General features: G+C 38.0%; 1 protein-coding gene across 1 annotated transcript in view; it reads right to left on the bottom strand.

Annotated features, from left to right (window-relative positions):
• The window catches only part of SEC62 (SEC62 homolog, preprotein translocation factor), a 39,503-nt gene extending 13,155 nt beyond the window's left edge, over nucleotides 1–26,348 (bottom strand). The window contains exons 1-7 of the mRNA XM_012470977.3: nucleotides 26,243–26,348; nucleotides 17,377–17,485; nucleotides 16,046–16,151; nucleotides 9,984–10,188; nucleotides 9,649–9,741; nucleotides 6,586–6,646; nucleotides 4,028–4,147 (exon numbers count right to left, since the gene is read on the bottom strand). Coding sequence (XP_012326400.1) covers nucleotides 4,028–4,147; nucleotides 6,586–6,646; nucleotides 9,649–9,741; nucleotides 9,984–10,188; nucleotides 16,046–16,151; nucleotides 17,377–17,485; nucleotides 26,243–26,278 — 730 coding nt within the window. The 5' untranslated portion in view covers nucleotides 26,279–26,348. The remainder of the gene's footprint in view (nucleotides 1–4,027; nucleotides 4,148–6,585; nucleotides 6,647–9,648; nucleotides 9,742–9,983; nucleotides 10,189–16,045; nucleotides 16,152–17,376; nucleotides 17,486–26,242) is intronic.
• Nucleotides 26,349–26,562: the final 214 nt, after the last annotated feature.

Raw genomic sequence — 26,562 nt, 5'->3', positions numbered from 1 at the left:
CTACTAAAAATACAAAAATTGACGAGTTCACAGCTGAATTCTACCAGAGGTACAAAGAGGAGTTAGTAGCGTTCCTTCTGAAACTATTCCAAACAATGGATAAAAAGAGAATGGTAACCAAAGCCAAAATTGTCAAATGGAATCTAATTAAACTAAAGAGCTTCTCTACAGCAAAAGAAACTAACATGAGAGTGAACAGCCAACCTACAGAACGGGAGAAAAATTTTGCAATCTACATATCTGACAAAGGGCTAATATCCAGAATCTACAAAGAACTTAAACAAATTTACAAGACAAAAATAACAACCCCATCAGAAAGTGGGCAAAGGATATGAACAGACACTTCTCTAAAGGAGACATTTATGCAGCCAACAAACATGAAAAGAAAAGCTCATTATTACCAGTCACTAGAGAAATGCAAATCAAAACCACAATGAGATACCACCTCGTGCCAGTTAGAATGGCCATCATTAAAAAATCTGGAGACAACGAATATTTGTAGAGGATGTGGAGAAACAGGAATGCTTTTACACTGTTGGTGGGAGTGTAAGTTAGTTCAACCATTGTGGAAGACAGTGTGGTGATTCCTCAAGGCTCTAGAACTAGAAATACATTTGACCCAGCAATCCCATTACTGGGTATATACCAAAAGGATTATAAAGACACACGCACCATACGTTTATTGCAGCACTGTTCACAACAGCAAAGACTTGGAACAAACCCAAATGCCCATCAATGACAGACTGGATAAGGAAAATGTGGCACATATACACCATGGAATACTATGTAGCCATAAAAAAGTAAGAGTTCATGTACTTTGCAGGGACATGGATGAACCCAGAAACCATCATTCTCAGCAAACTAACACAAGAACAGAAAACCAAACACCGCATGTTCTCACTCCTAAGTGGGAACTGAACAATGACAACACATGGACACGGGGAGAGTAACATCACACACCGGGGTCTGTTGGGTGGTAGGGGGCTAGGGGAGGGACAGCATTAGGAGATATACCAAATGTAAACGACGGGATGATAGATGCAGCAAACCACCATGGCACGTGTATAACTATGCACGTTCTGCACATGTACCCCAGAACTTAAAGTATAATAATAATAAAATAATAAAAATAAATAAATAAAAATAATAAATAATAAAAAATTAAAAAAAAATAAGGTGAAAAAAGTACAAAAATTAGCTGAGTGTGGTGGTAGGCACCTATAATCCCAGCTACTGGGGAAGCTGAGGCAGAAGAATTGCTTGAATTCAGGAGGCGGAGGTTGCAGTGAGCCAAGATTGCACCATTGCACTCCAGCCTGGGCCACAACAGTGAGACTCCATCTCAAAATAAATAAATAAACTAAATAACTAAGTAAGATAGAGGAAGGAAATAATGATAGGAGGGTGGAGAAGGCTTCACTCTGTCAGGAATCATAGAGAAGTAAAGGTCCACAACAGTGACGGACTGAAGAAAGATATTGGATAAGCTCTTGGTGGCACCAATCCAGGATACCTTGATGGGCAGTGTGAAGGATGTACAAAGGGAAATTCCTTGGGGCCATAGGAGTAATGCTTTATAATGCACCCAGTTCAGATGATCCGATTGTATCCACTAACAACACATATAGGTCAATAATGTGGGTGTTTTTTTTTTTCTTTTATAAAGAAGTATTCCTGTGTCTTGGCAAAAAAGTTGATTTGCCATTTGGAGAAAATAATCACAACTTCATAGCATATGCTAACATAATTCAATATAATTAAAATTTAATGTAAGTAAATCATATGCTACATTACTAGATGGCCTTAGATAAGCTGAGAAAAATTCATGTATTTTTCCCAAGATGAAAAGTTACAACTTCCCAGTCTCTATGGCAAATTTTCAAGGACTAGGATTTTAAGTAAGATATTTGTTGATTTTTTCCTGGATAAAGTAACATGTTCACTGTAGGAAAACAGACAAATGTAAATTAAAAAGTTAAAATAATAATTGTCACCATTATTCACATTTGGATGCATTTCCTTCCAATCAACCCTCTCTGGCCTTTGATTATTACCATTTAAAAAAATTTCCTTAAAGAAGGGAAAAATATCTCATTATCTTAATTTCATTGTTTAATTACTAGTGATGAGCTTTTTTTTTTTTTTTTTTTTTTTAAGACGGAGTTTCGCTCTTGTTACCCAGGCTGGAGTGCAATGGCGCAATCTCGGCTCACCGCAACCTCCGCCTCCTGGGTTCAGGCAATTCTCCTGCCTCAGCCTCCCGAGTAGCTGGGATTACAGGCACGCGCCACCATGCCCAGCTAATTTTTTGTATTTTTAGTAGAGATGGAGTTTCACCATGTTGACCAGGATGGTCTCGATCTCTTGACCTCGTGATCCACCCGCCTCGGCCTCCCAAAGTGCTGGGATTAAGGGCGTGAGCCACCGCGCCCGGCTGTGATGAGCATTTTTACATATTTATATTTGTTTTTTATTCCCTCTCCTAAAGAATGAAAGGGTGTTGGTATCCTTTGTCATTTAATATTCCAGTCCTCTTATCAACTGGTATGAGTAAATGAGAATTGTAACCTTTTGCCAGTCTCTCAGTTTGTTGCTTGTTTTTAATTTTTCCTGTTTGATATGACAGGGTCTCTTTTATTCTTATGTGATGCAAATTTACTAGCCTTTTTTGTTATTTTTATATTGCTTTTTTTTTGGAGACAGAGTCTCACTCTGTCACCCGGGCTGGAATGCAGTGGCGTGATCTCAGCTCACTGCAAGCTTTGCCTCCCGGGTTCAAGTGATTCTCCTGCCTCAGCCTCTCAAGCAGCTGGAATTACAGGCGTATGCCATCACGCCCAACTAATTTTTGTATTTTTAGTAGAGATGGGGTTTCACCATGTTTGCCAGGCTGGTCTTGAACTCCTGACCTCAGGTGATCCACCCACCTCTGTCTCTCAAAGTATTGGGATTATAGGTGTGAGTCACCATGCCTGGCCTACACTGCTTTTTATCTATGAAAGATGGCCAGGTGTGGGGACATTCTTATAATCTCAGCACTCTGGGGGCCAATTCTGGAGGATCGCTTGAAGCCTGGGCAGAATGATACCCTATCTCCCTCACACCCCCCTAAAAAGCCAGGCATGATAGCATGCACCAGCAGTCCTAGCCACTTGGGAGGCTGAGGCAGGAGGATTGCTTAAGCCCAAGAGTTCAACGCTGCAATGAGCTATGATCTCGCCACTACACTTCAGCCTGTGTGACAGAGCAAGACCCTTCCTCTAAACAAATAAACTATGAAAGACTCCAATCATCCAGAAATGTGGAAAATTCATTTACTTATGTTTTCCTACTTGATTTTTAAAACATTAACTCTTTATTCCATCTAGTATTTTGGTACCTGGGTGAAAGTTACTGATTTTCCCCCAAATGGTAAATCAATTGTTTAGAACCATTTATTAAATACATGTATAGATTATTTAGATGTTTCATTTGTTCTAAGTCAAAATTAAAACATGTTTTACTCAAAGTACTATGTTCAGTAAATGACCATTTCAAAAATATTAAAAGCCTTTGCTGTAACTAATTTTTAAAGTGTGCCTATTTGCAGATTAAGATTTAATAATGTATGGTATATTTCAAAACAGCTAAGTAAATTTCAAATGTCTCACAATAAATGATAGGCAAGAAAAGTGATTAGCTTGATTTAATCATTCCACATTGTACACATACACCAAAATATCACACTGTACTCCATAAATGTATACAATTACAATTTGTCAATAAAAAATAATCTTAATAATTCAAAAACATCTAAAAAAGATGTATTAAATCCTTTTTCTGCAGACAAAACAGATCTAATCAAGCCTGAGTTTTGAGATTTGACTCAGATAGTAGGACCATATACCTCTTGATTTATCTCCATTAATTTTTCTTAAGCTTTACTGAAGCTCCAGTCCAACTGCTCAATACCAACCTTCTTGAGGTCAGTTTTATAATAATACTTACCAACAGCCCATGAGGTCAGTTTTAAAATAACAATACTTACCAACAGCAAGGAGAAGAATGCTGGCTACAAAACAGCCTGCACCCACACTGAGGTAATAAACACCTACTCTCATTTCTGCTGGCCAAAGGGGGAAGAGGGTGGCCGCTATTACTGCAATCACTGGAACAAGAAATGACAAAGTTAAACTTTTAGAATAAAAACGTAAATGGCATGGCTGCAATTACACTAAACATATCCCTGAGGGAAAAACTGAAAAACATAAACAGATTAAAATATAAAATTGTCATTTTTATAGGTAAAAAATGGTCAATTACGAGCAATTTCTCATATATAAATTTCTCAATTTATATATGAGAACAGTATAAAACCTAACATTTTATACTGTTCTTAAACTAGCTTTTTTCCTAGTGTAAATTACATATTAGAAAAATAAGCTGTGCAGAAATTCAAAACTGCTGCCTTCTTAATTTATCAACTGCTCCCATTTTCAAGCTATATCTACCTTATTTTAAAAATATTAAGATAAATGCCGACTACTAAGGGAGCTAAAAGAAATAGCAGAACAACAAACCTAACAAAAACTGATTCCCAAGACCCCTCTCTGGAGATTCTTCTTTTTGGGTGGAGCTCTGACATCCACAAACTGAAAAAGATTCCCAGGTGATTCCACTACAGATGTTTTTCTGGTACTTAGGGAAACTGTTTACAAGTATCTCCAGTTTTTTTACAAGTAAAGTGAGGACACAAGAAAGAATCACAAGAAATTAGAAGCCTGGTTATTAGTTCTTTAGAGTAAGACCAGGGTTAAAATTCTAGCTCTATGACTTATAAGCTAAGTAACCCTAGGCAAGTTACTTAACTCTGAGGCTAAGTTACCTTATAAGTGTCTGTTCCTATTTTTAAAAGGTTGTTGTGAGGATGAAATGATACACTGTATGCAAAATATCTAGCAAAGCCACTAGTACTCTATTATAGAAGAGTTATTTTGGTTTTTGTTTGTTTTTTGAAACAGGGTTTCACTCTGTCACCCAGGCTGGAGTGCGGTGGCATGATCTAGGCTCACCACAGCCTCAACCTCCTGAACTTAGGTGATCCTCCCACCTCAGCATTCTAAGTAGTGGGGACTACAGAACCTGTGTGGGAACCATCAAGCCTGGCTAATTTTTTTTATTTTTTGTAGAGACGAGGTTTAGCCCATGTTGCCCAGGCTGGTTTCAAACTCTTGGACTCAAGCCATCTCCCTGCCTTGGACTCCTAAAGTGTTAGGATTACAGGTGTAAGCCACTGAGCCCAGCCTAAAAGAGTTATTTTGAATGAGATCCTATGATATCATTTTGACCAGGCTCTTTTTAACTACTATCTTTTTTTTTTTTTCAATTTGTTAAATAATTATTTCCCCACAAAACTCCTGGAATATACATCATTAAAAAAACAAACAAAAAAACAAATCAACTGTAATCCCAGCACTTTGAGACAATCAGACAAAAGCCCAGGAGTTCAAGACCAGCCTGGGCAACATGGTGAAATGCCGTCTCTACAAAAAAAATACAAAAATTAGCTGGGTGTGGTGGAGTGTGCCTATAGTTACAGCTATGCAGTAGGCTGACGTGGGAGGATCACCTGACCCCAGCATTTCGAGGCTGCAGTGAGCCATGACTGTGCCATTGCATTCCAGCCTGGGTGACGGGAATAAGATCCTGTCACAAACAAACAAATCAAAATGTATAGAGAAAATTAAGTCTTCACCTAATTCTTATTCCACCTCCCAGAGGTTAAGTACTATTAGACTTACCTGTATTCTCAGAGACTGCCTACGTGTAATTAACTAGCTACAGGAACTTTTTTACTAAATAAATGTGCTTATACTATTCTTAATATTCTCTAACTTTATTTTTACCTATTCTAGCTATAATACCCTTGCACAGGTACATTTGTGCAACTGTGATTACAGTATAAATGCCTTAAAGTAGAATTTATTAGGTCAAATGGTATAATAAGCATTTCAAATTTGAAAGGTATCTGCTAGATTATACTCAAGTACTGTCTAAAGGGATTTGGATAAAGACAGATAATGTGTCAATGCACACACTTTGTGAAACTGTACGGGAACAGCCATGGAATTATTTCCTAAAATTACTGGGTCATTGTTAACACATATAAAATTTCAAAGATACTGACAAACCGTCCATCACAAAAACTAAAACAATGGACATAACCTGTCAATTGTTATAGAGTGTTGATTTTTTTCTAAGACCTTTATGTCAAGCTTTGCAAGCCTCTTAATCATTACAGCTTTAATTTGTATATATTATGAGTACGATTAAGTATCACTCAGAATGATTGGTCACTGAATTTCTTTATCTGTTAACTACCTTGACCATTTTTCTATCAGTTTGTTAATCTCTTAAAAGATCTTTGTTTTAATGTGTTGCAAATATTTTCCTTATTTTATCATTTATCTTCTGACTTTAAATAAAGTATATTTAAAATGACAACTATTTTATGTTAAATTTAGGAACACTTTCTTTTATAGTATTTGCATGTTGCTTTTTAAATCTTAGATTGCACTTTAAAACTACTAACATCTCATTACTTACCAAGAATTAATCCCATGACAAATGTTTTAAAGTGAACTGGGTCATAGATCCATACATATACCTAGAAGAATCAAGAAGCCTCAGTGCTTAAAAGTTCTAATGTCACATTAGAAAGTAATGCTTAATTCTGTATTTTAGGTCCCTTAAAGCAATCATCAACCTCTTAACATATGGAAGTATCTTCTAAGGTAAAAAAAATTCCAAAGATCTTTCTTTTAGTAGTAGTGGTTTTTCTGGCACTAGAAAATGATTATAAGAAAACTAAATTCTATAAAGCACTTAAATAAATTTGTATGTTCATACATACATATATATATATATATATATTTTTTTTTTTTTTTTTTTGGAGATATAGTCTTTCTCTGTTGCCCCGGCTGGAGTACAGTGGTGTGATCATGGCTTACTGCAGCCTCTGCCTCCTGGGTTCGAGCAATTCTCCTGCCTCAGCCTCCCGAATAGCTGGGAATACAGGCACATGCCACCACGCCCGGCTAATTTTTGTATTTTTAGTAGAGATGGGGTTTCACCATGTTGGCCAGGATGGTCTTGATCTCCTGACCTCGTGATCCGCTCGCCTTGGCCTCCCAAAATGCTGGGATTACAGGCATGAGCCACCGCGCCTGGCCTGTTCTTAACATGCATTTAAAAATTTGTTTGGCCAGGCTCGGAGGCTCATGCCTGTAATCCCAGCACTTTGGGAGGCCGAGGCAGACAGATCACTTGAGGTCAGGAGTTTGAGATTTGCCTGGCCAACATGATGAAACACTGTCTCTACTAAAAATAACAAAAATTAGCTGGGCATGGTAGTAGACACCTGTAATCCCAGCTACTCAGGAGGCTGAGGCAGGAGAATTGCTTGAACCCAGGAGGTGGAGGTTGCAGTGAGCTGAGATCATGGCACTGCACTCCAGCCTGGGCGACAGAGCAAGACTCTGTCTTGGTGTGTGTGGGGGGGTAAGAATTGTTCATGTGTGCAAATCATTATTTATTCAACCAAAACACCAGCAACTGTCAACCTTTCTGTCTCTAATGTAATGATGAAGCAGTTTGGGATAAAAGCACAGTTAAGGTAGATTCCAGCCAGGCCCTATTACAGATCTAGTATCTCTCAACTCCACCCTTTTCTCTCCTGATAAGACACAAAGAATCATTATTAAAGATCATGCTTCGTCGAACATAAAGTTTCTATGACTGTAATAATTTCATTGTCCACTACTCCATGGAGGGCCTGTAGCCTATAAGCTGGGAACCACTACTTGAAAGCTTAATTTACTTTTATCAGGCTATTATTTTGCACAACAGAAATTTGCTTCATTCAGATCAGAACTCTGTTTGATTATTCATCCACAAAACTCAGTTTTATAGTTTCTATAAATAACAGTACTCTTCCATTTCTCTATTGACCAGAACTCTTTGTCTTTCCAACTTGGTTCTTCTATTTCTAACACCAGAGGTTTCCACTTTAACCTCTTATTTTTTATTCTGCTCATTTCCTTGGGAATCAGAGCCACAGACATTACTTCTGCCAGTTTCCATTCTAAAAAAACATGTTTTTTAAAAAATATATTTCACAACTTTAAAAGTTTTGGAGTGCATGCTGCTTTCTACAGAATAAAATCTCGGTTTTTCAGGATAGCAAGCACCATACTTTTGCTCAGGTGCTTCCTTCCCTAATAGACCTAAACTCCTTTCTGGTACACCTGGCAAGCTGCCAGTCGTCCTTCAAGGTGAACCCCAAGTGTCCTTTTGACCCTTCTTATCCTTCCTGACTAAATTAACTATTCCTAATTGGTGCTCTCACACCATTAATGCTTACCACACTGTACTATACTAACATGTTTAAGTGCTTGTACTAGAGATTTTACCCTATTTATCAAGCTATTCCCGACACCTATAAAAGTGTCTGGCACGCAGCTGATGCTCAAGGTTTAACTGAGGGCATTTGAGCCTTCACATTAAGACTTACGGTTTCCTATTACAGTGGTTCTTAACCAGGGGTTCACATCAGAGTCATCTGAGGACACTTTATTATAGATATATAATCCTCCTCCACAATCCCACTCTAGCTATTATCATGCAAGTATGTTTGGGATGAGCCTAGAGCACATGTTTTTGAAAAGCTCTCCCAAAATGTAAAACACATACCCCTACGAGCCACTACTTTATAGATGTTACTTTTGTATAAGTGAGGCATGAAAGGATGTATCTTGAAATCCACAACAGTTCAAAGGCCGGTATATAACTAGTGTTTATGTACTGATGAAGGGACTAAAATTAAGCAGTCTTTATGGAAGGCTACCACCAGACAAATCTTCCATTACAAATGATAAGTGCAAAGCATCAAGTAATGTTGAAAATGTTAAGCCCCTCAAGTGATATATCTGACTTACATTCTGTAAGAGACAGAGACCTGTAGTTCTCCTATAAAATAAAAACATCTCCTATTTTATTCTTTTTTTCTTTGATAATAATGGAAACCCTACATTTTAGTTGGACAAATAGAGATCACCCTGTCTAAAAAGTGCATTTCCAAGATTTTAGTTCTTGTATGCCTGACCATGTGACTACGTTCTGGCCAATGGAACTCAAGCAGAAATGAACTTGCCAGCTTTCTGGACAGTTTCCTCAAAGTGGTCTCCTTAAAGAGGAGATATATTCTTCACTCTCCTTTCCTCTTTTCGACGCACATACAAGGTTGGCAGTCATTTTGGACCATGAGGTAACCTTAGGTAGAAGCCTCAGACAGAGGAGAAAAGAAGAGGCTGGATACACCATGGAGCTGACATGTCTGTACAGCTTACCTATAGATTTCACTGATAAGGAAGAAATAAACATCTATTTTGTATTAAGATGCTTTTATTTCAGGTTTCCCATCACAGCCAACTCTGACTTTTAAAAATCTGAATCAGAGAAACTATTGATTTTTAAAAATAGAGTTGCTTTTATATATTTAAGTGCATGATTAGATTTCTCAAAATTTTTCCTTTTATTAGTGAAGGCATCAAACACATTTCTGAGAACTGCTATAGAAAACTGAACTTCTAGTTATAGGCTTACTCTCACCTCATTTCCATCCAGAAAAACTTGATCATCATGTGGCTCAAGTTTGAATTTTTTCTTAGTTTCCTTCTTTTTGGGAGTTCCTGGAGTTTCCTCCTATGAAAACATAATTTGAATAGAAGAAATAATGCAAGCAAGCAAAAAATAGGACATTTATACAGTCAAAAAATTTGCACTATTTGTAACACAAAATAAAAATTCTCAACCATGTTATTTGTAATAATCCTAATATAGGTATCTCAGGTGGGTGCTGCATAATATTTCATGTGCTCATAAGCCAGTCGTGATCATGTGCACATAATGTTTTTTAATTTTTACTTAATTTTAGATTAACTCACCTTTTTGGATTCTTCCTTTTCACCATCTTTTTTTTTCTCTTTTTCTTTTTTTGTCTTCTCATCCTTTATATTTTCTTTCTTGCCCTTTTTATCTTCTTCTTTTCCACTTTCAGCTTTTCCTTTATCTTTTTCTTTCTTTATGTCTTTATCGTATTTCATTTTCATTACTTTTAGTGCCCGATGAAAAAACTGCTTCTTTAAAAGCCTTAGGGAAAAACAGATATGGCATTACACTCCCCATATAGATATAGACTAAAAAGGAAAAATATCAAGACCTGAAAAAAATAAGCAAAGGAAGAGATATATTGGCAACTCACAAGAGAAATTACAACTAGTATGCCCATGGAAAAGTAGTCAACTCTACCACTAAATCAAAAAACTTTATAGTCAGTTATATAAAAGTTATCAAAACTCAGTGATATTCAACATAATTTTCACTTTTAATGATGTAACTTAAGTATAAAAGAGATTATAGGTTTGAGATTATCCATATAAAGACTCTTTCTGGATTCATTTAGAGTAATCAAGACTCAGCTTCACTTTATGTTCATAAAGTGAAATGTAAGAGCTGACATAATAAAGAAAGAAGAAAATAAACAGTTTAAGAAATATTAACAGATCAAAAGTAATGATTTGATTGATCCAAATAATGTCTTTTCAGCTTTCTTGGTGTTATTTTTTCTCTAAGTACTGCACAATTCAGTCTGCCACTGTAATCGAATATCTTCAATTAAGTAATGAATAATTAAATATACTAAGGTGAGATTTTTGGACTCTGAAAAGGACTTGCACAACATCAAACTGAAAAATGTACAATATATTTGGCAAAACATGACGTATTCCTAGTTTCACTAATTTCTCTCTAAATATATTGTTTTTCCCTCTTTTTAGCAGTTATTATTCTATTTTATATTCTCATCTTAGGGCCTACACATTGGCTGTCTTTACTTTAGACATGCTCTTTCCCCAAATAAGCATGTCCTTCTGTTTCACTCCCTCACTTCCTTCATCAAGTTTTCCCTCAACCACAACCTACTGTTTAAAATCTAAGCCCATCTTCCCATTCTCTCGTTTCCTGTTATCCTATCCACAGCACTTATCTTCTAACTCACTATATAATTTGTTACAGTTGTTTGCTCCTTATTAGACTAAACTTAAGAGAGAGAGATCCTTGGTTTATTCATTTTTTATCTGACCCCAAATTAAGTCAACCTTGCTCGGCAGTTTCTCTTTAACCTTATTATCTTATTTAAGAAATTGGATTGTCCTTGTTTTCGTCATCTAAAAGGCACTTTTTCAGAATTCCTGATTGGTTTCTTCATTCCTGCCTTGATAATGTACAACTACCACAATACAATCTAGAAGCTGGGTCTCACTGCTACCACTGGTGCCTATCTGGCTACCTTTCTACTCACAGCTCACTGGTGCCTGCTCCAGCACATCACACCACTTGTTAACTAGATACTTTCTTCCTGCTCAGATAACCACTTCTTTTTGTCACTGTGTTCAGTCCCTTGCAGCGCCTGTGTTTTACCTGCCTGGCTGGGCTTCCATCTGCTGCCCAGTTAGGTCCACCTTACGAGCACTTCCACAAAGCTGATTTCTAGGTTTGCTCATTTGGCCCACACTACCTATGTGTAAGACCTAGTTTAAAATTATGCAAATATGACTGTGCATATAATATTCAAACTGCCCCCCAAAATACTACCATCACATCTGCTATAAATACATATACATATATAAACAAACAAAAATCTGAAATGAGAGCTTAATGATTAACTACTTATGAGTACAAAGGGAGATTTAAGAATAGCAGTGGGATATTTGAATATGAAGTACAATCTTATAGTTTTTACTCTTCTTCAGAATGTCTTACAAAAAAAAATCTATAATGAAAATAACATTCTAATTTGCTTTGTGCACTTATGTAATTTCCCGATTTTCTATCAGAAACATTACCACTCAAAATGAAAATAAAAATACACCCTGTTCGTTATGTTAATTGAAAAACCAGCATTTTATAATGCAGTACATATACATGTCCATATATTAAGAGTACATGTGTACACATACAGAAACTTGAAGTATATAGTCTCATGATAATGTGGCTATCTATGAAGCAACAGTATTACTAATTTGGATTTTCTTCTAAATCATTTGCAATATTTTCCATTTTCTCAAATTTACTTTAATGGAAAAAATTATTCTTAATAAAGAAATAATTTTAAAACAAACCATGAAACTTTAGTAGAAAAAAAGCCTTTTCCCTGATGAGTAGATACAAAGAAAGGAATAGAACCAGCAGGATCATCTGCTTCTGTCAACTTTCCTACACAGCTGCCCACCCCCATGAAAGAAAAGTAGACTATTAACTTTCAATCAAATTGGTGTTGAAAATAATTTCACAGTTAGGTAGAAAGATGAGACTGACATTATTTAAAATGTGTATAGGGCCGGGCGCGGTGGCTCACGCCTGTAATCCCAGCACTTTGGGAGGCCGAGGTGGGTGGATCACAAGGTCAAGAGATCGAGACCATCCTGGTCAACATGGTGAAACGCCGTCTCTACTAAAAATACAAAAAATTAGCTGGGACAGCGGCGCGTGCCTGTAATCCCAGCTACTCAGGAGGCCGAGGCAGGAGAATTGCCTGAACCCAGGAAGCGGAGGTTGCGGTGAGCCGAGATTGCGCCATTGCACTCCAGCCTGGGTAACAAGAGCGAAACTCCGTCTCAAAAAAAAAAAAAAAAAGTGTATAATATCAGAGCCTCCATTTGCCTGGCTTTAAACACATGACATAGAACACAGTACTAACATAAAGCTCTGGCATTTTTGCAGAACCACTCACACTTTCCTCTGTCAGTGTGCTCTATGCCCTTCGCTGGGAATGAATCTCCTTTCTTGTCGTTTGTTGGGTAATGACTTATTTAGGTTTCAAAATTTACTTAAAACATTTTTCTGTGTGAAGTCATTCTTCTTAGTTTCACCACCTCTCTCTTCCTTATAGAACACACTGCTTTGTAATTAGTTATAAGTCTTCCATAAAAGATCAGAATATGTGTTTTGATGTAGAGACCAAGTCATAGTCACTGCTGTTCCTGAAGCCCGGCATATCTGTTGAATAAGTGCTTTTAAAACAGCTTGTAAAAAGTTTTAAAAATTGCTTCTGCATTTTTTCCCCTCACCTCCATCATTTTTCAGATTTAACAAACACGTATTAAATCCCAGACATGTTGGGGACTTTCACCAATGTGGCAAAGGTGAGTTTTTATGAAGTGCTCACACTGTGGTAACTGTTATGGAATTACAATAAACTATAAAACAGTCTTACCATTGTTTTCAGATTTAGCTGGCAAGAGATTTTTTAAAAACTAACACGTATGCAGCAATTCTAAAATAATTAAAGGCCAAACTGGGAGATGCTAACTTGATAAACTCAGTAGAACTTTAGATACAAAGGCTGATGAAGGCTGGAGGGCCTGGGGAATAGTACCTGGTAGGGGAAGGACTTGAGGGATTTGTGATGTTGAGAGGCAGGTGGGACAGAGGGAAGAGAACCATTTAGGGAAAGTGGCAAGTTATGACAGAAGAAAAGACCAGAAGAGAAAATGAGTGTGGCATGTGCACAAGACCGAGGACGACGGAACTGGACTGGGGGGTCAGTGATACAAAGCCTTGTGGAGACTTAACCTAGTATGTATGAGTTCATTCATGATATAGGCCATAAAAAGGTACAGACCACATCCTCATGCCACTTAGCTGCTTCAGAAACAAACTGATTGACAGTATTAGAGGATGCCAAAAAAAGAAACTGGACAAGGGTCCCTTTGTGATTTTGTCTGCTACTGGGCAGGAACTCATGAGGACCGGCCAACAAGAGTCTATGGTTGTACTGGAAGTGGCTCTGAAGACCTTAAAGTTATGCTACTCTCATTTATTTTAGTGCAGAAAGGACTCAAACAATCTGACATCTATGGGAAGAACATCTACAATGAAAACTGAGTGTGTCTTTGAACACTCTCTGTACTCAGGTCTTCTGAGCTTTTCAAGTAACAAGGTACCAAGGCTCCTCAAAGGCCAAGAAATGTGGATTCATACTGGTTGCTCTCCTCAGAAATTTGGGCTCACAGATTTAATATCCCAAAAAATAGCTCCATTAACTGCATTAACATTTTGACGGAGGAGACAGTATACAGCAGTATTTGAGAACACAGATCGTGGAGACAGGCTGCTAACTTTAGAACCCCAGATCTGCCACTTACTAGCCGTGTAGCCTTAGACAAAGTACTTAAGTGTTCTATGCCCAGTTTCTGCATTTGCAGCATCTCTTAATTTTTACACCACATGTAAAACATCTATCTGTTTTGTGGCAGGTAAGGAAGTTTGTTTTTTTTTTTTTTTGGAGACAGAGTCTTGCTCTGTAGCCTAGGCTGGAGTGCAGTGGCGAGATCCTGGCTCACTAAAACCTCCACATCCCAAGTCCCGGTTCAAGCAACTGTCTTCCCTCATTCTCCCGAGTGCTGGGATTATAGGAACGTGCCACCATGCTCAGCTAATGTTTGTATTTTTAGTAGAGATGAGTTTCACTATGTTAGCCAGACTGGTCTTGAACTCCTGACTTCATGATCCACCTGCCTCGGCCTCTCAATTAGTTTTGTTTTTAAGACAGAGTCTTGCTTCATCACCCAGGCTAGAGTGCAGTGGTGCATCTTGGCTCACTGCAACCTCTGCCTCCCAGGTTGAAGCTCTTCTCACACCTCAGCCACCCAAGCAGCTGGAACTACAGGCGCATGCCACCATGCCTGGCTAATTTTTGTATTTTTAGTAGAGGTATGTTTCGCTACGTTGGCCAGGCTGGTCTTGAACTCCTGGCCTCAAGTCATCTGCCCACCTTGGCCTCCCAAAGTGCCAGGATTACAGGCGTGAGCCACTGTGCCCAGCCTGGAAGTTTGTACTTTGGAGCTAATTCTATTAGCTTTTTATTTTTTCCCCAGGAGCACAGATTCAAGTTGCCCTGGATAGATGCTCCCTGGAGCTAATTCTAACTAGACAAATAGCTATAAAAGAGAAGTAAATATCAACTGCACCAGTGTTAGCTCATCCTTGCCCCAACAATAAAACCTATTTTTTCTAAGAGGTCTGTCAGTAACCTCTAGTCTTTGGCAACCAAAAATTTTAAGAAATATTTAATAATTCTTTAACTTGACAGTTGAAGAAACCAGGTTGTGAAATACTGGTTTTTAAGAGGGTTCTTAGGTAGCTGATACTTTAAGTGCCATTAGATAAAATATTATTACACATAAAATAATCTAAAAATCCCCAAAGATAAGCTTTAGCATTATGAAAACAAAATTTAGTTAACATATACTAAGAAAATGCTTAATATTAAGAAAACCAAGAAAAAAAAGAAAAAGGAAAGAAAAACTAGCATACTTCTTTCCAAAAGGAAGATGATTTTGTCTTTTAGGTAAACCACTCACCATCAAAAGTTTTTTCAAAACAGAAAAAGTATGTATTATGAAAAAATACGTATATTACTGAATTAGCTGTATTTCATCTTGAAATTCTCAGACAAAGACAAGGTAGATGTTGTAGCTGCCTTGATTTTAGAAGAAATACATTAGCAAACACTAAACCAAATAGGAAAGGGTATGTGGCTTGTGGCTCAGAGTGTAGGCACTAAAAACACAGCGGTAACCCAGCTAATAAGAATCCCTGCAAAAGTTTTGAAAAAAACACTCCCCAACCAATTTGCTCTACAAAAGAAAGAACTTTCTTTTCTACTGTAGGCACTGGTATATAATTTTTATTGCTGACCCTTCAGTAGGCCTGACAAATATATAAAAGTAATGGAACATAAATAAAAATTATATACAGTTAAAAGTATAATAGTCTAATACCAAACACATTTCCAGAGGTACCAAAGAAGTACAGGTTACATGTGAAAACTGTATTTGGGTTATGTTGTAGCATCACTACATGTAATGATGTAAGGAGTTTTAGGACTATGGAGAAAATTTAAAATTATTATGTTATTCCTCACTAAGAAATAAACAGCACCCACCTGTTGCAGTAGTCAACCACGGACTCTCTGGTTGTAAATAAAGCTTCCTCTCCTTTCTTGGCCTTTGCCCACTTTGAATCCAAAAGACAATCCACTGCTTTTGAAGCTAAAGAAGAAATCAATTATTTTAAATTTAGTATACATGGGAATTTAATTTTATAAAGTGAAATTTCAACATTCTGCCAACAAAAAAGAAAACCAAACTCAACAGAAAATTACATCTAACATGATCATGATTAATAGTTCTCCAAAACCTCAACTTGTGAAACATATTAAGTATCTTTCAAAAGTCATGTTGGGAAATAATGGCATTCAGAAATACCAAGTAAAGCAAGATGAATTAATAGGAAAATACTCAAAAATTTTAAATATCTGTAGATAACTATCACTCTTACTAATCACAAGCATATGTAGATAAAAACCAAAATGTTTGCCCCTCCCTGCAAGTAATGAAACTTCTCATCAACTTCCATGTTAATAAACTGAGAAATAAGGTCTGTGAGCAATCTACTGCTGTCAAAAGAAACAGCTAAATATATTATATCTGAAGAGATTAGCATATCTATTTTTTTAAATTTGTAATGAATGTCAAAATCATTAATAACACTAAAGGAAGACAAGATAAAGGAATTTTCTTCTTTACTGGCAATTTAGCTTAGTTTAGTTTTGTTTTTTCGAAGAGGCTGGTTCTTGCTCTGTCACCCAGGCTGGAGTACAGTGGTGGGATCATAGCTAACCACAGCCTCTAACTCCTGGGCTCAAGCCACCCTCTCACTTCAGAGGCGCATGCCAACATACTCATCTCAATTTATGTAGAGATGGGGTCTCTTCGTGTTGCACAGACTGGTCTTGAACTTTTCACCTCAAGCAATATTCCTGCCTTGGCTTCCCAAAGTGTTGGGACTATAGGTGTGAGCCACAGCACCCAGCTGCAATTCACTTTTAATTGATGAGAAAGGCAAACTCAACCTCTATTTATAAGCTCTGGTGATACATTATAAATGACATCAGCTTATAATGACATTGTTTGGAAAAAGGAAGCCAAAGTTCTTAGTTCCACATATGTGTACTATCTGAACAAAAGGTAGTAATTTAAAACACTGAAAATAAATCCTATTTTAAAAAGTTTCCAACAATTGTTATTAGAAAATCCTTTATCTTATTATAGACATTTTCAATCACAATAGGAAAGAACAGAATAATCAACTGCCATACGCCCATCACCAGAACAATCACATTTGGAAAGCATTTTTTAAACTTCTACATATCCCAAATGTAGGTTAACTTTATAAGATATGTACACTAATATGATTTTATTGATATAATCCTACCAATAAAATAATCAACCCGGTGACCCATCATATTGGTGGATTTTGTTGGACAGTTGAATCGAAGATACTTGGCTACAGCCTTCTCTTCTTTAGATGGTTCACCAACTTCCTGCAACATATGAATATTAATTTAGTATAATCATCTACTTTAGAAATTCATGCACTGAAGAATAATTTACAAATCTATTTTATAAATCTTTTCAAGTGAAGTACAGGCCTTACTTTCAAGCTTTCTCTGGAGCAGACCTGGTAATGTATTCAAAAGATAAATGGATGCAATCCCAGCACTTTGGGAGGCCGAGGCGGGTGGATCACGAGGTCAAGAGATCGAGACCATCCCGGTCAACATGGTGAAACCCCGTCTCTACTAATACAAAAAATTAGCTGGGCATGGTGGCGTGTGCCTGTAATCCCAGCTACCCAGGAGGCTGAGGCAGGAGAATTGCCTGAACCCAGGAGGCAGAGGTCGCGGTGAGCCGAGATCGTGCCATTGCACTCCAGCCTGGGTAACGAGCGAAACTCCGTCTTAAAAAAAAAAAAAGATAAATGGAGACTTAAAAACCTATGTTTTTCAAATATAAGTTGGTAGAGGCAAAGCTTATCTGTTTCTTGGCTTCAACTATGAGCCATTTGAGTTATTTTTTTCTACTATAAACTATTTCGTACCAGTTTTTTTTTTTTTTTTTTTTTTTGAGATGGAGTCTCGCTCTGTCACCCAGGCTAGAGGACAATGGTGGCATCTCTGCTCACTGTCGGCTTTGGCCTCCCAAAGTGCTGGGATTATGGGCATGAGCCGCCTCGGCTAGCCTATAGTCTCTTTTTATAAGCCACAAACCAGTAATTAAAAAGATAAGATGTTGCCAACAGTGTGTACCCACATGTAAGTAGAAACAGTGTCAAAAATAAATGTTAAAATAACAGCCAAAGGTATGTATCCTGAACAATGGACAATAGATCACAGGAGGAGTTCTCAAATTAATCAACGATAGTTGCCCCAATGTAATAGTCATAAGAGCTACTGAGACACTGACAATCTATTTTCTTTCCTTTCCTCTTGTGGTTGCAGATACCAGACACTCCTGGGACTGTCTTTCACATCTTCTCTTCTCCAGTAAGGGTGAGGCAAAAATAAAAAATGTAGAAAGAGATATTACTATCTCATTTGAAGAGGTGATTAACAGAAGTGCACTGACAGAGTCGTTTTGGAAAGGCTGTTTTAATCTTTCTCTGCTTTCTTTCTTCTATACTTTTTCTCAAAGTTTCTATTACTTTCTTCACTGTTTCTCATTCCCCATCTTCCCTTTATACCCTTTCATTTGGAACTCCTTTAATTTGACAACTCCTCCTGTGTACTTATTTTCCCTACCCACGTACTGAAGAAAATGAAGGCAGTCTATGTTTGTATTCATCTTATGTATAAACCTTCAAAAGCTGTCTTATTGCTGTAAGCTACTGAAACAAATGCACTGAACTTAATTACTGTCTTTAATGACATGCTGAAGCACAATACACAGAACATTCAATATTTCCAGGAACAAATAAAAATGTGAATGATTTTAGGAAGGTCTGTTTCTTTAAAGAACAAAATGCCAAATAATAGTACAAAACAATCTGCCAAGAATCTAAGATGCTAAGAATTAATGCTAAAGACAGTTGTTTCAAGTAAAAAAATTCTAATGAAGCAAAACAGAAAAAAAAAAAAAATCTACCTATCTATTTTTATGTCAGATTTTCCCAAAGTTCAGATAAGCCTGAATTCAGTTATGTTTCAAGAAAATAAAGAACCAACAAACCTAGGTTTCAGCTTTAACTTTATCCCGAAAAGGAGTAATCTGTTAGATGAAGTGAAAGCTTGTGTTTTGCCTGAGTCTCCTGGCAGCTACATCTTTCATTTTTTCCTTTGTATTTCCCAAGTCTTCTACTTCCGGCAGCCCAATTACCAGCGCGAGATCATACAGTGTACACTACAGCCTGCAACTACCAGCTGTGGGCTATTTGTGGCAATAAAAATTAAAAGCCCAAACCACACAACCCAAAAGAAGACTACTGTAAAAAGCAAGTATTTATGAAATTAAAACTTTTATATATAAAAATACGTATCACAAAAAGTAGAATTTTTTTTTTTTTGAGATGGAATCTTGCTCTGTTGCCCAGGCTGGAGTGCAATGGTGCAATCTCAGCTCACTGCAACCTCTGCCTCCCAGGTTCAAGTGATTCTCATGCCTTAGCCTCCCGAATAGCTGGGATTACAGGCGCCCGCCACCATGCCCGGCTAATTTTTTGTAGAGACAGGGTTTCACCATGTTGGCCAGGCTGGTCTCAAACTCCTGACCTCAGGTAATCTACCAGCCTTGGCCTCCCAAAGTGCTGGGATTACAGACGTGAGCCATCATGTCTGGCCAAAAAGTAGAATCTTAAAAAATGTCAAATTCAAAATTTAACACTCCAACTTCAGGAACAGTTACAAGATTCATAATGATTTATTTGAGGCCTGACTACAAAATATACTTTGACATAATAAAAGGCAAAAATTCCTTATTAAAATTTTTGCAACCATGCTAAAATATATTAATATATGTTGGTATCAGGTATATTAAATAATAGTATTTAATTATGTTTGTAAAATATACTACATTTCTCAGAGCCTCAATCAGTAAATAATATTCTATGTATCCAAACATCTGAAAAATACTATACAAGTTGAAAATAATACTATAAATGGTTTAAAGAAACCAATTCTATTATATAATCACATCATACATGCTCAATTTTTTCCTCATCTGATACATCTGTTGTCAATTTAAAGTTTATCTAATTAACTGATAACTTGTTACTGGGAGGTGCTTGATTAAAAATTGTGGGGGAGAAGTCAGAATAAACATGACCTGTTCATTCAGACTTACAGAGTGCTTACCCTATCACCTTTGGGTGCTACAGTTAACAGCAAAGATTTGTAAGGCATGATATGTATACTGTTACATAACTATTAAAAGCAGTAATAATTTCCCAATAAGAATGGCGGAAAAAATATTCTTGAAATACGCAAAGTAGGACGGGTCGAGTGGCTCATGCCTGTAATCCCAGTATTTTGGGAGGCTGAGGCAGGCAGACTGTTTGAGCCCAGGAGTTCAAGACCAGTCTGGTCAACATGGTGAAATTCCTTCTCTACAAAAAAAAAAAAAAAAAAAAAAAAAAGAAAAAGAAAAATTAGCTGGGTGTGGTGATGTACATCTGTAGTTCCAGCTGCTCAGGAGGCTGAGGCGAGAGGACCACCTGAGCCCTGGGAGGTTGAGGCTGCAGTAAACCGAGATCACGACAGTGCACTCTAGCCTGGGCAACAAAGTGAAAGCACACAAAGTAGAAGTGAGATTATCAATGTGGATGGGAACATTGGAAGAGGAAGCTGAATTTTGAAAGATGAACAAGTTTTGGGTAAACTGATTGAAAAGCCATAAATATTGTGGCTGAGAATGACACAAATTTGGCTTCAGTATAGAAGCAAGTTAGGAACTATTGGGAGGTTAAGTGTGTAAAAGTAGAATACAGAGCCATCAAGGTAGGCTGGGAAATTTCTACTTTATCCTGCAAGCAGCAGAAAAACCACTAGTAGATTTTGAATAGGGCTAATTAGAAAAATAATTTAGACATGATTTTGGTGGCTGTGAGTAGGAGGAATTGGAAAAAAATGCATAAGGCAGTGAAATGGATGGAAGACTGCTGTAATATTCAAGTAAGTTGTGGTGTGATACCGGACTATAAATGGGAAAAAAATTTAGATATTTGAAAGCTTTCAAATGTAGAACAGATAGAACGCAATGATAAAGGATGAATGAAGTGGCTAGGTGAAGATGTCAGATTTCTAACTTTATCAGCAGAAAGGAATTTGGGAGGAAGGTGATTGTAGAAATGACCATATCAAATTTAGGCATGATACATATATACATATACTATTACTCAATTATACCATTCCTGAACACAGACATAAATATACTAATCTACTGACTGCTGACAGAGGGATTACACGTAAACCCTGATTAAATATTAGGATACATAAAAAATTGGGAAGTTATATATATTATGCAATAGAGAATCTGATATGGTATGTATGCACAAAATTTAAAAATCAACAATTAATTTCAAGGTCACCAAACTTTTCCAAAACTGCATCCTTTCCTTTGTAAAGGCACTACCAAGTGGCAATGAAAGGAAGAGATCCAGAAAACATGGACCTGGATAATCTCTCCCAACTAGACACAGGATGAACTTGTTTACTGACACTTTCTTAAAGTATTGCAATTTATTAACTTATAATAAGTTACCATATTGTAGACTCCCTTTAATGCAACAAGATAATTTGTGCTATTGCTTGGGCTTTGAAGCCAGAAAGATAGATTGCTGTAGAAGAGTACCATGAGAGGCAGGGTTCAGTGGCTCATGCCTGTAATCCCCACCACTTTGGGAGGCCAAGGTGGATCACCTGAGACCAGGAGTTAAAGACCAGCCTGGGTAACAAAGTGAGACTCCACCCCTACAAAAAATTTTTTTAAATTAGCTAGATGAGGTGGTGCACACCTGTAGTCCCAGCTAGTTGGGAGGTTGAGGCCAGAGGATCACTTGAGCCCAGGAGTTTGAGGCTATAGTGAGCTATGATGCCATCACTGTATTCCAGCCTGGGCACCAGAGTGAGACCTTGTCACTTAAAAAAAAAAAAAAAAAAAAAAAAAAAAAGGGTACCATGAGAACATGAACAGATAGCTGGAGTTACAAGCATAAGCCATCACATCCAACGTGCACGGAGTTTTCACTTTCACTGCTCCTCTTCTTTTTGTTTACACATTGGACTACAGTACCTCCCCTCTCTGTTCTCTTTTGATGTGAACAGAATATTTTTTATAACTTTTCTAGAAGACTTCTAACGACGTAAAGGCCTTTTGGGAATAGTAGCACCCACTAATAAAGAGAAACCAACCCATCAATCTTCAAACAAATGGAGAGAACTTCTTAGTTCAATGAATGAGCACAACTTTCTTAAAATAAGGATGCTAAGAGCCAATAAATTTAGGCTGGACTGCTTTTCCTTTCTTTGCACCCAATTACCAATACACTGGGCACTGTACCGTACAATTCAAAATTGTTTAAATTGGAAGTTTGGTTAGAACACTCTTATAAAATTATTTAACAAATACGGTTTTTACTTTAGCATACATCAACACTCAAATACTCTAATAAAATAGAAGTTGCCACTTCTAAGTTATTTTAGCTAATATTTCACCTTTTTGAGAAAAAAATACTACATCAAGAGTAAGTATGCCATGGGCATCAATCTTACAGAATTTATGATAGAGAGGAACTTTTAAAAATTGCTACAGCCAATAAAAATGAGCTTAGGTGGCCTGTCAACGATGAACTGAGCAAAAAAATATATATATTTGTGAAAATGCAAATAGTAGGTTAACAATAAAACCCGAAAGCTGGAGGGGACCTCAATCATTAGTAACACAGTGTGCTACAAATAAAGCTTTACAGGAGTATCTAGACAACAGCAGTGCCCTTCTGTAATACCTCCAACTCCCTCCTTCTGTACTCTTTCCTTAGCAATGGGTTTGCTAAACTGCAAAGCCCTCCATTAAGCCACTGGGGGAGTTTTCTGATTTAGGACTGGCTTCCTGGGTTCTTTCTCTTCAGAATATTCTGAGTGAGACCTCAGACCTGTATAGTCTGGCTATATAGTTCTAAATTTTCTCTTTTCCTCCCTTTCCTGAAATTAAGCACATAAGCCCATGATATGTCAAGGTTTTATTGCTTGCCAGGAAGACAGATGGGTGCAACAAAAATAACTAATGGAGGGTTATGGAAGTTCTAAGAATTAGCCATTTAAATGTCTCAAAACTCAACTGGATATTTTACATATAAGCAGAATACTGAATGGGATGATTCTCTTTAGCAGGGAGAAGTCACACTAAGTCTTTATGTTGTACAATTCAATATAAAGACGTCAGGATTAAGGTATTTCAGAGCAACTTATTTTTTATCTATTGTGAGATGGAAAGAGTATTCAATTGGGAATGAGAAGACCTGGTCTAAATCTGGCTTTACTGTCTTGACTGATGATCCTGTAAGTCACAAAACCTCACTGGACCTCAGTTTACCTGAAAAACGAGGGTGTTAGGTGAGATGAGTAAGCTGCAGAATCGCCACTCTGCTTTCATGTAAGGCTGAATCTGTGAAAAGGGGTTCCAAACAAACCCTACTAGATCCTTTTTAACTCTAACATTTCTTGATCCCAGGACTGTAAATGAGCTTCTAGCATGCGCAGCACATCATTAACCTATTTGTAGCTACCGCATGAGTACAGGTAGCTCACCTCTGGTTTTCAGTGACCAGTGATGTGAGTCCAAGAAAGAAATGTGACAACAGTTCTCTTACTTGAAACTTTGATGGGACACGAGAATCTAAAATCACACTGAATTACACAGAAAAAGCAAATAAATTAGCTACTTTTGTTTAACCCTGAACTTATTTGTTTGTATCAAACATTTCTCCCTAATGTGCAAACTACAATTAAAGATCACTGAATCTATTAAACATAAACATCTTTCTAAACATAAAACATCAAGTAACCAATGACAGAAACTCAGCTGGTATTACAGACCTTTTGCCTAAAAAATTCTACAACAGGATCATTTTTGTAAGTTAAACTCTAAACTTTTCATTACATTTGATCTTTTTATCACAAGTGATGTATTATAGAGTTTCTGATTATCTGGAATGATAAACCTGAGGTACTTTCTAGGTTAGTATATTTTCATAAATGTGTTAGGCTGCATACAAGTAGTACTCTAAGATCTCCCACAAACATTTTACGCAGCCATGCAGAAAATTTCAAGGACAGGAAAATAAATGTCACTTAATTTTGCAGTATGCCAAGTAGATTTTTAATAATCAATCCTCAAATAATACAAAGTAAATCGCTATACTCTCCCTAACTCTCAACCTAATAGATTATTTCCTGAATAGACAGCTGTTAATCTTTCTTCTGCATATCAAAGAGTGCCTAACAAAAACCAAAATAACAATCCAACCTAAATCCTTCATCCTGGGTAAGGAGTAGACTGGAGGGGAGGGGTTACATGCCAAACACTTTTTAATAACTTCTAAAAAATAAGCTGACTCACCTATTATTTTCACAGCAACCTTATGAGTTTTTCTTTCTTTTTTTTTGAGGTAAATATCCCTTCTTACAGATGCAGAAATTGAGGTAAAAATTAACTTGCTCAAAGTTCCTGAGCCAATAATTGGTGGAGGCAGGGTACAAACAGGCAATCTGGCTCAAGTTTTGGCTCTCTGCCGCTGTCACTGTATTACTCCACTGCCTCTGTTTAATACAAGATCACAACGAAAATAAGAGCAGCTATTCAAAAGGTGAATTATGTAACCCTTACAACAATATTAAAGAGCAACTGGAATTGTAAAACAATGTGTATTAAAGGGCATAAAATCGTACTGTCAAGTGCAAACCTAAGGAGTTCAGTAAGTACAATTTCAACATACAATCTAATAAAATATTGTATACCCATGTCAGAGGAGTCACACTAAGTCCTGAAAGATTAAGAACAGTATAATTAGAAACTTCTACTGATCTTAAGACCTAGTCTGATCTATCTGAACTTGAAATCTGCCTCTTTCTAATTCCCTTCTGTACCCTGTTCGGAACTACTTTATTTCTGCCAAATTGCAAAATTTCAAATTTGATGATCATGTGTGTCTTTTTCATAGCACTTAAAAACTTTCCAGAAGAATTTTAACTTGCATAGCTCAAAACACCTGTAGTGTAGGCCAATAAACTGATAAACTTAAAAAAAATGAAGGGATAAAATGGAAGACAGAAAAAATCATTCTAAGCAATGGTAAGGAACAAAAAGACGATGATGAGTATAACAATTTATGGTGAGTATAGTAACAATTTACCACATGTGATCAATTTATGAGGCCTTCTGAAGGTTCCTCAGCACATCAGCTGATGAGACGACTAATAAATATCGAGTCCAAGATGTTCTACATAATCCTCTTGGGAAAGAACAAGAACGGGGGAAAATCGCAAGGAGGAAATTCACAAATGACATGCATGTGGAATGAGGGAGGGATGTTATGTAGGTTACGAGGATGACACACTGGCATGCGAAAGGTTTCAGGGAGCCACCAGCTCCTTGCAGCACCGAGGTCGTGGTGGTTTACACCACGTCGCCTGGAAAAAAGCCGGCAAGCTTCAAATGGACTATTAAGTTAATAATATTGAGGGGAAAGATGGGCCACGCAACTGAACATCTGGATAAGCAGATCGCCACCTGGGCTCCGGGGCAGCTGACCAAGTCCAGACCATTCTCCCGTACAGTCTATGCGCACAAAGAACCAGCTGCTTTAGGTCAGTCCTCGCCTCCTGCTACCCCAGTTACCGTGGCCTTAATTTCAAGACAGCTAAGGCCAGAAGATGGGGTGAAGGGAGCGGAGGTGCCTGGGGAAGGGTCAGGGTCTGCGCCCCAGAGGAGGCTGACCTCCCCGCTCAGGCCCGGGACGGCGCGACCGCAGGAACTCGGGGCCCGCAGCCGCGCCTCCGCAGCCGGATTCGGAGCGCGGCGCCCCCTTCCTTCCCCTGCCGCTCCACCGCCACCTCCGTCTCTGTCTCCGCCGTCACCAACACCGCCCCCCCTCAGGCCCCTCACAACAGCCCAGCCTACCGCCAGCTGCCTCGCGGCGGAATCTCTCCCCACCTCGCCCTTGCTTTCGCGCGCCCTTTTAGGGAGCTTTCCCCGCTCCTTCCACTTTCCAGCGCGCTGAAGCCCCCTGCCCCAGAGCTCGGCTTTGCTACCTGGATCCGTTTCTTGTGTCTCCTGCGTTCCGCCATGTTGGCCGCTCCGCCCGATTCCCTCTGACGTGGAGCGAGGAGGGGGCGGTGGAAACCTCGCGAGAGCGCGCCTCGAGACCCGTTATGTAACCCGCCGGCTGGCGCCCGGGGCGGTGGGTGGTCGGCCGCCGGGCTGGACCTGCGGTCGTTGGCGGTGCCTGCTCTCGCCCGTGGTCTTCGCTTGTGTTGTGCGGAAACTGGAGAATCGTTAGGACCAGGAGGAAGCAGAGAAGTGGATCAGAGGACAGGAGGGCTGGGAAGCGTCCTGGTGTCTCAAACCTGAC

Source organism: Aotus nancymaae, unplaced genomic scaffold, assembly GCF_030222135.1.
Source record: "Aotus nancymaae isolate 86718 unplaced genomic scaffold, 86718_ANA_hifiasm-v0.15.2.pri h1tg000019l, whole genome shotgun sequence".
Taxonomy (NCBI): domain Eukaryota; kingdom Metazoa; phylum Chordata; class Mammalia; order Primates; family Aotidae; genus Aotus; species Aotus nancymaae.
This window is presented reverse-complemented; position numbering and strand designations above follow the sequence as displayed.